We start from the raw sequence: 12,489 nt of genomic DNA, 5'->3' as shown, positions 1-12,489 counted from the left end.
CCCCACGAGCACTGGTCAGCTGACAGCAGTGGAAGCAGTTTCCCATGATAGAATCCATGTGGGCTTTCTAGTGCTCCAAGTCCTTTACAGTGTTGGACTGGGCTCTGAAAGGGAACTGTATAACAGTGGCATTTTTCTGGGTCAATTCAGATCTGCCACCTTCCATGGCTAAAGTTTTGGGGGTTTTCCCCTCCTTCTCTCAGCCGGGCAGAGCCAACACATCTACCACAGAGGAAGCGGGAGTCCAGTCTAATTCTTCTGGCAACAAAGCTGTTAACTAGTCACTGTACTCACCCTGTGTGAGGTCTTGTCTACACCCCCAAGAAGACAAAGTTGCTGCCCCAGGCAGTTTGCCATCTAAACTTATGCTTGTGAAATTAGGGTCAGCATTTAGCCTGCCTACCTGTGACTCACTCTTCCTCACCAGTTACAGCTGTGGTCCTTGTAGAAGGGAACACTGCTAGACTTCCAGAGCTCAAGGTGAGTTTGCAGGAGCAGAATTCAGGGGAAAATCACCAACTTCATATCTGTCAATGGGGTATTAACTTGGCCTGGCTCATGACATATTTACCAGCCTGTGACTTTTTCCTAGTCATGGTTGTCTTCTGCTCTAAAATTTAAGTATTTGTTTAAAAAGTCCTTCTAATCTTAGTCTCAGTGATGTGGCTGTGAAAATCCCTTGTGTAACAGTCACTTCTAGTGTGCCTAAATTAGGCATTTCCATTGCTATAGCTACCCTGCTGGCTAAAAGCCCAGGGTAGATACAGCCTCAGTCTCCAGTCCTTAGGGCTAGCTTAGGAATCCTTTAATTCACAGACCCAGCTATACACTAATGCATTCCCAAGCCTGAGGAGAATTTAAATAGCACGAGTGATCATTCCTGCCCCAGGGATTCCCCTCTGGCAGGGAAGGAGGGGGAGTTGATAATTTTGACTCAAGGGGTGGTGGGAGCTTCCCCATCCCTTCCCCCCCAGGATCTAATGTTGGTTTCTCAGAATCTCCAGGCTTGCTTTCCACAGCCAGTGAGGGATTGAAGGTGATGCTCGGAGACTGAGGCCTAGACCCGGGGGGCTGGCAGCTCTAGCAGGCACTGGGGGGCAAGCAGCAGTGTGGGGTTGCAGTGGGGTGCTGCTCACACCTCACCCCCACGCCCCCATTGCACAGTGCCCAAACTCCCCTGGACTGGGGCCACAGGTTCCCATCGCCTCCTTTAGAGGTGGCCCTGGTCCCTCCCGTTCTCTGGGACTGCACCCCCATTCCTGCCCCCCTGCTCCCCCTAGACCTCAGCTGTGGGGCCCTACCCGAGCTCCGGCCCCGCCCCCTGGTCCCAGGCTTCGGCCCCGCCCCCTCCGCTTTCCCCAATGGCTCCGCCCCCAAGCTCCTGCCCTGCCCTGCCCAGAAGCCCCGCCCCCAGGCTCCTGCTCCGCCCCCGGCCGAAGATGGCGGCGGCGCTGGCGGGCGGCTCCGTGGGCCGGGTCTTCGCTCGGCTCCCGCCGGGCCGCGGCCGGTTCCGGGGCTGCCTGGCCGGGGCGCTGCTCGGGGACTGCCTGGGCGCCACCTTCGAGGGCCGGGACGTGGTGCGGCTGCCCGAGCTGCTGCGCTTCCTGCGCGGGCTGGAGCCGCCGGGCCGGGCCGGGGAGGCGGAGGGCGGAGGTGGGGGCCGCTCCCCCCCCCAGCGCCCCCGCCGCGACCTGCCCCTCGGCCCTGGGGGCCCCTTCCCCCCGCCCGCCCTGCCCTGCCCTGACTGCGGGGCGCGAGCCCCTCCGCCTGCCCCCGCCCTTTCCTTGGGGCCTGAGCCCACCTCCCCTGCACCCGCCTGGCCCCCGGGGGCTGGTCCCTCCTCTGGGCCGAACCCCCGTCTCCTCTCCCCTCCCCGGCCGGGAGCGGCAGCCGCCCAGCCCGCGCCTTCCTGCGGGAGCAGCGTGGGGCAGAGCCTTTCGGGGCGCGGGGGTTCGCTTTTAAACCCCCCCAGCTGGTCTGAGGCGCACGCCTGGTCTCTGGCGTTGCTGTGAATTCGTTGTCCTGAGGTCGTTAAGTTTCACGTCCTCTGTGCTGCTCCAGCAAACGTCCCGGATCGTCCGTCCCTTTGTTCTTCCTGACACCACCATCTAATGTCAGAACACAACGCGGTCGAGTAGCACTTTGAAGACTCGCAAAGCAGTTTGTGAGGTGGTGAGCTCCCCTCTGACACAGCGGGTCTGTCCCACGAAAGCTCACCCCGTAAATTATTTTGCTAGTCTTTAAAGTGCTACTTGACTGCTTTTTGTTTTGAGCGTATGGACTAGCACGGCTCCCTGTCTGTTACTAGTCACCATCTAACGTGTTATTGCTGGAGGCAGGTCCCCTGATCGCTGCCTTTTATGAAGCTACTCCTCTAGTCAGTGACCCTTTTTAATCTCGTATGTGGCCTGGTAAGAGAACTGAGCGATAGCAAATGTAGTAAACCCTTTTAAGCTGGAGGTGCACAGAGCATTTTCCTGGCAGGAGACAAATTATACTGTCCTGCCCTTCTCGCATCACCTGGGATTTGGACGATGAGCCCATGTTTTTGCCTTGTCTTTCAGATATTCTCTGCTACACAGATGACACAGCCATGGCAAGGTGTGTGGTGCGGTCCCTGTTAGCCAAGGGAGAGTTTGATGAGGTTGATATGGCCAAGAGGTAAGGCGCTGCAGTCAGCACAACAGGGAGATCACTGTTGCTTTGTCGGGTGGGAGCGAGTGAAAGGTAAGCAGCCCTTTTTGAGCTGTGCTGGTTGAGTCCAGGAAAGTGCAGAGGAATCCAATCTGAAGTGATGTTGTAGTTGTGTGGAGAGAATTAAAAAAAGGGTCTAATGCAGCAGTTTGGCCTCTGGCTGTAGGGCTCACTCCATCTGAGAGTCTCGTTGACTTCAGTGTCATTAGTGTGGCATTTTTGATCTGATGTTGAAACTAAAGTGGTGGATGTGGTCAATCATAGAAAAATAGCACTGGAAGGGGCCTTGAGAGGTCATCAGGTCAAGTCCCCCACCCCCATGGCAGGATTGAGTACCATCTAAACCATCCCTGAGAGATGTCTGTCTAACCTGCTTTTAAATCTGTCCAGTGATGGCAATTCCATTTTCCTAGGCAACTTATTCCAGTGTTTGTTTAACCACCCTGACAGGAAGTTTTTCCTAATGTCCAACCTAAACCTCCCTTGCTGAAGTTTAAGCCCATTGCTTCTTGTCCTATCCTCAGAGGCCAAGGAGAAGAATTTTTCTCCTTCCTCTTTGTGCTATTCTTTTAGGTACTTGTAAGCCTCTATCATGTCCTCTCTCAGCCTCCTCTTTTCTAAGCTAGACAAACGCAGTTCTTTTAGTCTTTCCTCATAGCTCATATTCTCTAGACCTTGAATCATTCTTGTTGCTCTTCTCTGGGCCTTCTCCAGTTTTCCCACATCCCTCTTGAAATGTGGTGCCCAAAACTGGGTACGATACTGCAACTGAGGCCGAATCAGTGCGGACTAAAATGAAGAATGACTTCTTGCATCTTGTTCACAACACTCCTGTTAATGCATCCCAGAATCATGTTAGCTTTTTTGGCAACAGCATCACACTGGTGACTCATATTTAGTTTGTGATTTGCTATGACCCCTAGATCCTTTTCCACAGTACTTGCTAGACGGTTGCTTCCCACTCCGTATGTGTGAAATTGATTATTCCTTTCTAAATGGAATACTTTGTATTTGTCCTTATTAAACTTCATCCAGTTTACCTCAGACCTTTTCACCAGTTTGTCCAGATCATTTTGCATTATGATCCTGTTCTTCAAAGCAGTTGCAACCCCTCCCATCTTATCATCTCCAGATTTACTAAACGTACTCTCTATGCCAATATCTAAATCGTTGACAAAGATATTGAACAGAATTGGTCCCAGAACAGACCCCTGCAGAACCCCACTTGTTATGTCCTTCCAAGCATGATCGTGAACCATCAATAACTCCCTCTGAGAATAGTTATCCAGACAGTTACGCACCTACCTTATAGTAGTTCCCTCTAAGTTGTATTTGCCCAGTTTATTGTTAAGAAGACTTTATCCTATGCCTTATTGAAGTCTAGGTATACCACATCCACTGCTTTTCCCTTATGCACAAGGCTTGTTATCCTATCAAAGAAAGCTATCAGATTGGTTTGGCATAATTTGTTCTTTACGAATCCATGCTGGCTGTTACCTGTCACATTATTTTCTTCCAGATGTTTGCAGACAAATTCCTTAATTACTTGCTCCATCAATGTGGTGTAAGCAAACAAGTTTGTCTGCTTCGGTTATTAATAACACTTCAGTTTTTCAGAGTTATTGTTTTCCTTATTGCTTGGTAAGCTGTTGCTCTTTTTATGCTTCCCTGAGCTTTGGGCAATGAAATTCACTTCATTCTGTAGTCCATTTCTCTTTCAGATCCTTCATGCCAAAGCTTTTGGGTTTCACATGCTAAAAGGTGAAGGTTTGATTGTTTAGAAACTGTCTCCTTTGGACTTGAACAAACAATATTTCTGCCTATCAGTGACCGATAAAAATGTTTCCAATTATTTTCTTAAGAATATCGTAAAACAATAAAAAGTTCAAGAGCTTAACCGTGAATAGATAAAGTCAGTACAACCACATGGTTCAACCTCTGTTGTCTTCCATCTGGGTCTTGGAGGCAGGGATTTTTCTCTTTCTACTGCACATATTTGTACAGCCCCTAGCATGGTGTGGTCCTGAGCTTGACTGAGGTCTTTAGTTGTTACTATGATGAAAATAATTAATAATAAGGCTTTATAAAACCTTCTTTCACAAAAAGATTTTGGTATCAGACCACATGTAAGTTGAAACTTTCCCTTTCCAATGTGGTTTTTCTAAGTCTTGTGTAATTGCTTCTGTTTTGCCTTTGGCAGATTTGCTGAGGAGCATAAGAAGGACCCAGATCGGGGCTATGGGATGGCAGTTGTTAAAGTGTTCAAGAAACTTTTGAGCTCTAAATGCAGTGATGTGTTTGAGCCAGCCCGAGCGCAGTTTAATGGAAAAGGCTCCTACGGGAACGGCGGCGCCATGAGGGTTGCAGGGATTTCACTGTTCTACCCTGACATTCAAGATGTTAAGAAGGTGCATTGCACGGGGTTTGTTTAGGCACTGGGACTCCCAGGTCTCTGCTAATGGGTTCTGGTTTGGTCGTTTTTTCACTCTGGTTTCGTAATAATTTTTTTTTTAATCTGTAGTTTGCGAAGCTCAGTGCTGAGTTGACCCATGCCAACTCGCTGGGCTATAATGGAGCCATCCTGCAGGCTCTGGCAGTGCACCTTGCCCTACAGGGAGAGCTCAGCTGGGAGACCTTCCTGGAGCAGCTGATTGGCCACATGGAGAATGTGGAAGCAGATGATAAATCTTTGGCTGATGCACGAGCGTAAGTAGGGCTCAGAGAGCCAGCCCCTCTACTCTTTGCATTGTGTCCTCCAGATGCAATCTGGTTTAGTTCATAGCAGTGTCTTGACTCTGTATACGTGTCTGTCTAATGCCTCGTGAAGTTCATTCTGTGCTGTCTCTTGATGCTGTTTTGGGCATGGGAAATGATATTTTTCCTTCATGTCCATAGGCTGTTTTGATTTTAGTTGCATGGCTGTTCTGGCTTAGGGCAGTTTCTGTGATGTGGGAACTGCTGTTCCCAAATGCAGACTTCTCACCCCTCTCTAAAAGCAGCCCAATGAGCCTCTCTTGTTGTACACTCAGCTGCCGTGAGCATCTCTCTGTCTGTCCTGGCTTGAATGTTCTTGGTGTCAGGAATTTCTCCAAGTCCTGTTCCCTCTCCCTTCATTCCAAACCAGTCCCTGTAGGGAGTGGAAGTGTCTGTTTGGTGTTTCACCACACCAGTCCATCAAAAATGACGCTCACCTGAGCTCCTCTCAGATGTTTCCCAGGCAAGCTCCCCTGTTGACTGCTGCCCTTTGCTGTGTGTGTTTGTGGCACATAAAAGCATAAAACCAGTTGGGATATTGCTCTGCTGGCTGCATGCTACCAGGTCTAGCTTCTTCTTGTTCCATAGTCTGCTTGGAAGACTTCAGTTCTTCCTCTCCATATCTGGCCTTTCCTAGAGAGCTGACTTGCTGCAGACAGGCAATATGGGGCCTTTTCTCTCCTGCTCTGATATTCGTTCATTTCAGAAGAGCTTTGCTTTGAGGTTTTTACTCCTCCTCCTATATACATAAAAAAAACAAGCAGTCCTGTAGCACCTTAAAGACTAACAAATTGATTAGGTAATGAGCTTTTGTGGGCTTGTTTTTTGTGAAGCTGCAGACTAATACAGCTACTCCTTTTGAGATGTATAGACAAGACCATGATTCAAACACCTGGAAATGTGGGACAATTCACTCCTAAACCCCCATATACACAGCCACTAATAAGTCCTTTTTGGAAAAGTCTTATCTTTGCTTATCTGGGATGCCTTTGTTTGGACACTTTTTCATAGGCTGCATTATGTTAGATCAATCATGCAGACTGCTCCCAGGTTGCAGGATGGGAGAAGTCACTGGGGCAATGTATAGTTATGTTCCTTGTCTCTTGTCTCCAGGATGGGTTTTGAGGAATTACCATTTTCAAGGCGTCTTAGGAAGATAAAGGAGTTTTTGGAGCTTAGCACTGTTTCACAGTCAGATGTATTGCTTGAGTTAGGTAAGCACCTTTCTTCCTACAGCTAAATTCAGGAAAAGCCCTGGGGCAGGGTAGTGTTCCCTGTAAGCAGTGCACTTGTGTGGCCTCTCAGGAGAGGTTCAAATGCTGCCCAGCTCCACAGTTAGGCTTTTGTTTCTGCTGGTGGGGCATGTTCACACATGCCTCAGTGCTCATAAAAATGGGCACACAGATGAGAGAGATTACAGCGAACCTTGGAGCAGGACCAACTTAGGAAGCTGGTGGTACTGCCCTCTTGCCTGGATTTCTGCCTCTTGTCCTCCCAGCCCAGTGCCAGTTGGATGTGTTGCAAAGATTGCACGCTCAGCCCCTTGGAAAGAGTGTGTCAGCCACTCTGCAGCAGCTCCCTTACTGAGGGAAGCTGTGATGGATAATGGGCTGTCTTACTATGAGAAACAATTAGAATAATAATTCCCACTTTCCAAGATCTCATCTTATTGACGGTCCATCAGTCATGTAGTCATTATGGACACCTGGAAACTGCAGATGTTACAGGTTAGAATTGTGCATAGGCATAGTTGGGAATACATTCCCCTGCCTGGAAAAGTAGTGCAGTGCAGATCAGGAAAGAGCTCAGCAGAAAGCATGGGATGGAAAATGCAGCTGGATGCAGAGCACCTATCCACGCTTCACCTGGCTTGAACCAGCTATGTTAAAGTTTGAAATTGGTGTTAAGACAAGCTCATGAACTGAAGGGAAGGGATTCTGTTGTGGAAAGTATAAATATAACTGTCCTGAATTGTTAACTGAATGTGGTTGGTTTCATTAACAGGCAATGGCATTGCGGCGTTGCAGTCTGTCCCCACAGCAATTTACTCCTTCTTGCGCTCCATGAAACCTGACCCAGATATTCCTGATCACTACAACAACATACAGAGGGTCATCATCTACTGTATCTCGCTGGGTGGAGATACAGATACCATAGCTACCATGGCTGGAGCCATTGCAGGAGCTTATTATGGGCAGGAGCAGGTGCCCCCATGCTGGGAGCAAAGCTGCGAAGCTTTCCAAGAGACAGAGATGCTGGCTGATAGCTTGCATGAACTCTACTGCCAACAACTCTGAGCCACAGAAGTACTGTCTTGTGCCAAGTTAAAGCAAGTGGCTACCTCTGCCTCACAGATCAGTTCCACAGCAAATGGGCCTACCTTTATGCATCTGTTACCTGTCCACCCTAGAAAGTCAGTTGCTGTCGTGAGTCGTTTTGTTGAAGTTGAGACTTGAATCTTGTTTTTCTGTTGAAATTTATCTGGAGGGTGCTTGCGCGAGGAGTTTTTGATTTGATTGTCCCACCAAAGCACAGAGGCAATATCTTTTCTTTTATGAGATTTCTGCTCCTCACTGAGGCCTCTTCACCTGTCCATTTCTTATTTTGTCATACAAGTTGTCAAAGCTTCAGTCTAAATCCAGGAACCAGCTTCCTGTCATCTGCTTCCAGATTCCTCAATTTTCCATACAGATGTTTGTATTCTATCCTGCAGAAAGAACTTGGGTTGCTCTGTACCCATCTCATCTTTACTGTCGCATTACCCCTGTGCCTGACTCCATAAACTTGCTGTGGCCTTATGCACCAGACTGCAGGTTTCCAGAATGTTCTGGTTACTCTGTCTCCTCCATTGCTGTGCTTGCTTCTCTTCTGCTCATGTGCTCTCTCGTGCATGTGTTAAGGTCACTAGTAAGCCAGAACAAAGAGACATAGTAAAACCTAGAGGTACCGAAGGCCCCAGTCTTGGTCCCCTTGAAGTCAATGACAAAAAAATCTGATTGACTTTGGGAATGGGATGCGACACTTACTGCTTTCAGCAAGTGCACCTGATTTCTTGATTGTGTAAAAGTGGACAGGACAGTGTCAGCTAAAAACTTCTCTGAAGAAAGAGCTCGTGCACTTGGAGAACTGTACAGATGGTAAAGCGTTCACCAGAAACCAGTGTTCTGCCATGGGATGTTTTAAAAACGTGTCAAATCAAGTTGTACAGAGAGGAAATGATCTAAGTCTGTATGCAAGCTGAACTGTGTAAGCAATGCTTGTTTGAAATGTCCTGTGGTAATTTCAGAAACCAAATAAATATCTTGCTAGCAGGCAGTGATCATATGGAAATGGGTATAGATCCCTATCTTCTTCTTTAATTGTTTTTCAAAACTGGAAAGTGAACACCTTACAAAGGGGGTGGGGTGGGGCTTATGACCTGCTGATGTCAGCAGAAAGGTATTGTATTTTTAAGATCAAATGTGCACATGAGCGGTCTGGTTGTAATAGGGTTATTCTTCACCTTTCCTGTACTTTGCTTCCCTAGAGTGCCAGTCTGTTGCATGAAGCTTTAATGGATTTTCCATCTGTACGTATGACTGCATGTCCTATAAATATGTGGTATTATGGGCCCACTATATTTATAGACTGTTCGGCAGATCTGAGAAGTAAAACCTCATGTGTAATTCAAGACATTCTGCAAGAGACTTAGAATTTTCAAGGAAGATATTTAAACACCAATTTTCTGTTAAACGGATCTTGGTTTTTCTTTTGACTGGAAAGAAGTCGTGGAACTTGCACAAGTTGTCCATTTATCCTAAGCCAGGACTGAAATGTGTACCATAAAATAGACAGGGGCCTGTTTTTCTTAAAGGAATCGTGTCACTTGGGATTCCTGGAAGCAGTGGTGTCCAGCCTTTTTACGCTCCAGGTCGCTTTTTGATGTGAAGATCAGCCCAGAATCTACCCTGCTCTGCTCTCTCTCTCCCACCCTCACGCACTCAGTGGGCTGGAGCAGGGATTGCAGACTCTGGGAGGGGTGTGGTGTGTAAGGGGGGCTCTGGGCTGAGGTTTAGGGTGTGAGCTCTGGGAGGGAGTTTAGGTGCAGGGTTGCGTTCACACTCCACCTAATCTCATAGATTCCACTGGATAGTTCAGGAGTTTTTCTTAGTGTCCTTTGTGGTGCCCTGGAACCTCTTTAATCTGGTAACCTTGGGAAAGAGCCTGTGCAGGATTATGGGATTTGCTGGGCTATGAGTGTTCGTGCTGGGAATGGGAAGTGTGTGAGGGGGATGGAGGTGGGGCACTTACCTGGTGCCCTGCCCCTGCCGCTCCCAGGCACCAAGTTCGTCACCGCTATGGGAATAGCAGCAGAAAAGCCTCTGGAGAAGCACTTTGCTGCACTCCTGTTTCCCCCAGCTGCAGCTGCAGGGCTTGGGGAGTGGCAGCATGCAGAGCCATTTCCTCCTCCCTCAGCCAAGGTGTGGAACGCGGGTTCTGGATCGGAGACACCCGGATTAAGGCGGTCCAAGTCCTTCAGGGATGGTCACAAATCAGGAGCATTCTCCACTGGGGGTGTGCATCAGTTGAGAGGGTCAGGCGTGAAGAGTGCAAGCCCTGGGAGGCAGTTTGGTGCAGGAGGGGAGTATGAGGTGCAAGCTCTGGCTGGGAGTCACTTAACTGCAGGTGGTGCAGAGGGCGCTCAAGCAGGCTGCCTACCTGCTCTACTCCCACAGGTTCTTGGAAGTGGCTGGCTGCTGGCATGTCTCTGCAGCCCTTGGGGGAGGTGAGGGGTTAAGTGTGGGCAGTGGGTTTCTCTGTTTCTCTGCGCTGCTCATTGTGAAGTCGTGCTGGGGGCGAGGGCAATACACAGAGCCACCTCATCACCCCAATACCGCCAGGCTACCATCAGCCAGCTATTCTGGGAGGGGTGGCCAGGGCAGGCGGGCAGTCCACCCGGGCATCCTGCTGCACTACCAGACTTCTAGCAACCAGAGATCATGATGGACTGGAAGAGGTTTCCTGGGCTTCCTGAATTAAAGAGGTTCAAGTGCATTTCATTGCTGCAGTTTTCATGCCAGAGTGATGCTTGTAGAAAATATTGGCAATAAGGAGCCATGGGCGGAAAGGAGTCAACTGCTGGAGCCTCTGATACACACTCCCTGGGAGAGTCATGGACTATTCCCATGCCTCGTTTTCTCGTAAGTATAATGGAGAATATTAATCTTTCTTTGGTGTGTACAGAGTGTAAGCTCTTGGAGCAGGGTTTGTCTCTTGGTACGTATAGCTGTTACTGAAGCACAAATCATAATATGACAAAGGCACAGCTAAGATGACCTTTTATACCATAAATTTTATTGATGTTTTCTCAATACAATCAAGTACTGTAGTTTTCGTTCCAAAGAGGCCAGTTTCTGATCACAATCAGAGTGCATTTTAAACCAATTTTACTATGACAGACAGTGCATGTAATAGGTATTTGCAAAACTAAAATCCTCTATATACTAGGTTAGAAAAGAAGATACTAGAGGTAAACTTTAAAAAAGATAAGGGTTTGTATATAAAAACGCACACTGTAATGTATTTTTCATAGTTCAAAATTGACAGACTTCATCCAGCCCAACCCTTTCTGGGTGTGTCTGTGACTGATACCAAGTGCTCACACATGACTGAAAATAAACTCCTCTGCTGGCATTATTACATACTAAATACTTCAAAAAGTCTTCCTGACAATATCTTGTTATATTGAACACCTTCCCTTCTTTCAACCTGTGCATCATTCTCTTCACCTCATTGTGTGTCATATTGCCACGCAATTGCTGTATAAATACAGGTTATAGAGCTTCAGGAGGTTGATGATGATTTCTGCTCTGCACGTGAAGGGAACGTGAAAATGCAAAATATTTTCTGGACAACTGAGTTATTGTTTGTTTGGTTACAATGTGCATTTCTGTCACTGTTTTTGCCAGTCACAACTAGAGGATTGTATTAAAACCAAAATCAGGACTGAACAGAGGTTAGAACACAGTATAAATAAGTTGCTTTGTTGAGTAACAGGCTTAAACTTCCACCCTAGAGTGAATTTTTAATGGTGTGGAAGTTCCTTACCCAGCCTAGTGCAGGTAGTGTCTGCAAGTTACCATCTCTGCCTCTGGCAGGGTCAGGTGGTAGAAGTAGTGAGACATCTTTGCTCTGAAATGAAGGGATGTGCTGTATAATCAACTAGAGGTCATCTTAGTTCTCTGCAGGAAAACACATTTAAATGAAGGAGAGACAAGCCCCAGGCCAGCACTGTCCTTTCAAGTGTGGATTGGAAGAGAGCAACCGAGCGCCTCTTCATCTAATTTTAGGTCTTTACTTTATAGCTCCTGTTTCAAATGGGAAAGCAAAGAACTGATTACCAATCAGATCTAGACCTTGAATGGCTCTGATGTTCTTCTGCCTTGAGGAATTAAAAACTTCCCACAGAATTCCACATACCAAGCCGTTTTTGTCTTTGTTAGAAATTCCATTGCTTCACATCGCACTCTTGTAAATCTGAATAAAAACAAAAATCCTGGAGAGGAGAGACCCAATTCCAGAAACACTCATCTGAAATGTTAGGCAATGGAATTGTTTTCTTTAGCTTCCTTCTTTTTGTGCTGCTTTGTTTGTAAGTCAGGGATAAGTACGATTTTCTAGATGGAAGTCCCGGATGGCAAGACACAGACAGAGTAGTTCAAGAAAAAAAGTCTGTTTAAGTATTTGTATCTACAATAAATCTGGAGAATTACATTGTCACATTCTTATTCTTTTATTCTCTTCTTTTGGCCATGTTGCAGGCAACATGGACATTGGAGAGTAAAGAGCTGTCGACTGAATGCATGTACGCTGTTTTCCTAGGGCCACATCTTTGTAGAAAGGAATTCAGTATATTATATGTGATTTAACTTAAGCAGCATTCTGTCTACGCAGGATGAGAAGACTCTCTAACTTTTAAATGCAATGGTCTGTAACCATTTTACCTAACGGCAAACTACGAAGCAACAGCAACGAAGGGTCCTGTGGCACCTTATAGACTAA

At 47.2% G+C, this 12,489-nt stretch overlaps 1 protein-coding gene across 2 annotated transcripts; it reads left to right on the top strand.

Moving 5' to 3' along the window:
* The first annotated feature begins 1,402 nt into the window (after positions 1-1,402).
* Positions 1,403-8,778, top strand: ADPRS (ADP-ribosylserine hydrolase). Of its 2 annotated transcripts, none has more exons than XM_074976393.1 (6): positions 1,403-1,653; positions 2,565-2,661; positions 4,895-5,102; positions 5,216-5,400; positions 6,562-6,662; positions 7,453-8,778. In XM_074976393.1, the coding sequence occupies exons 1-6, from the start codon at positions 1,440-1,442 to the stop codon at positions 7,743-7,745; spliced, it is 1,098 nt and encodes a 365-aa protein (XP_074832494.1). In that variant the 5' UTR covers positions 1,403-1,439; the 3' UTR covers positions 7,746-8,778. The 2 variants fall into 2 exon arrangements, with proteins under 2 accessions (XP_074832494.1, XP_074832495.1); XM_074976394.1 differs by lacking the exon at positions 1,403-1,653 and adding an exon at positions 1,691-2,411.
* Positions 8,779-12,489: the final 3,711 nt, after the last annotated feature.

This window comes from Carettochelys insculpta, chromosome 24, assembly GCF_033958435.1.
Source record: "Carettochelys insculpta isolate YL-2023 chromosome 24, ASM3395843v1, whole genome shotgun sequence".
In the NCBI taxonomy this organism is placed as follows: Eukaryota; Metazoa; Chordata; order Testudines; family Carettochelyidae; genus Carettochelys; species Carettochelys insculpta.
This window is presented reverse-complemented; position numbering and strand designations above follow the sequence as displayed.

Coding starts and splice junctions, on each gene's coding strand:
- ADPRS (XM_074976393.1), top strand. CDS start 1,440: ATGGCGGCGGCGCTGGCGGGCGGCTCCGTGGGCCGGGTCTTCGCTCGG. Junction 5,103..5,215: donor ACATTCAAGATGTTAAGAAG/GTGCATTGCACG, acceptor TTTAATCTGTAG/TTTGCGAAGCTCAGTGCTGA. Junction 5,401..6,561: donor TCTTTGGCTGATGCACGAGC/GTAAGTAGGGCT, acceptor TCTTGTCTCCAG/GATGGGTTTTGAGGAATTAC.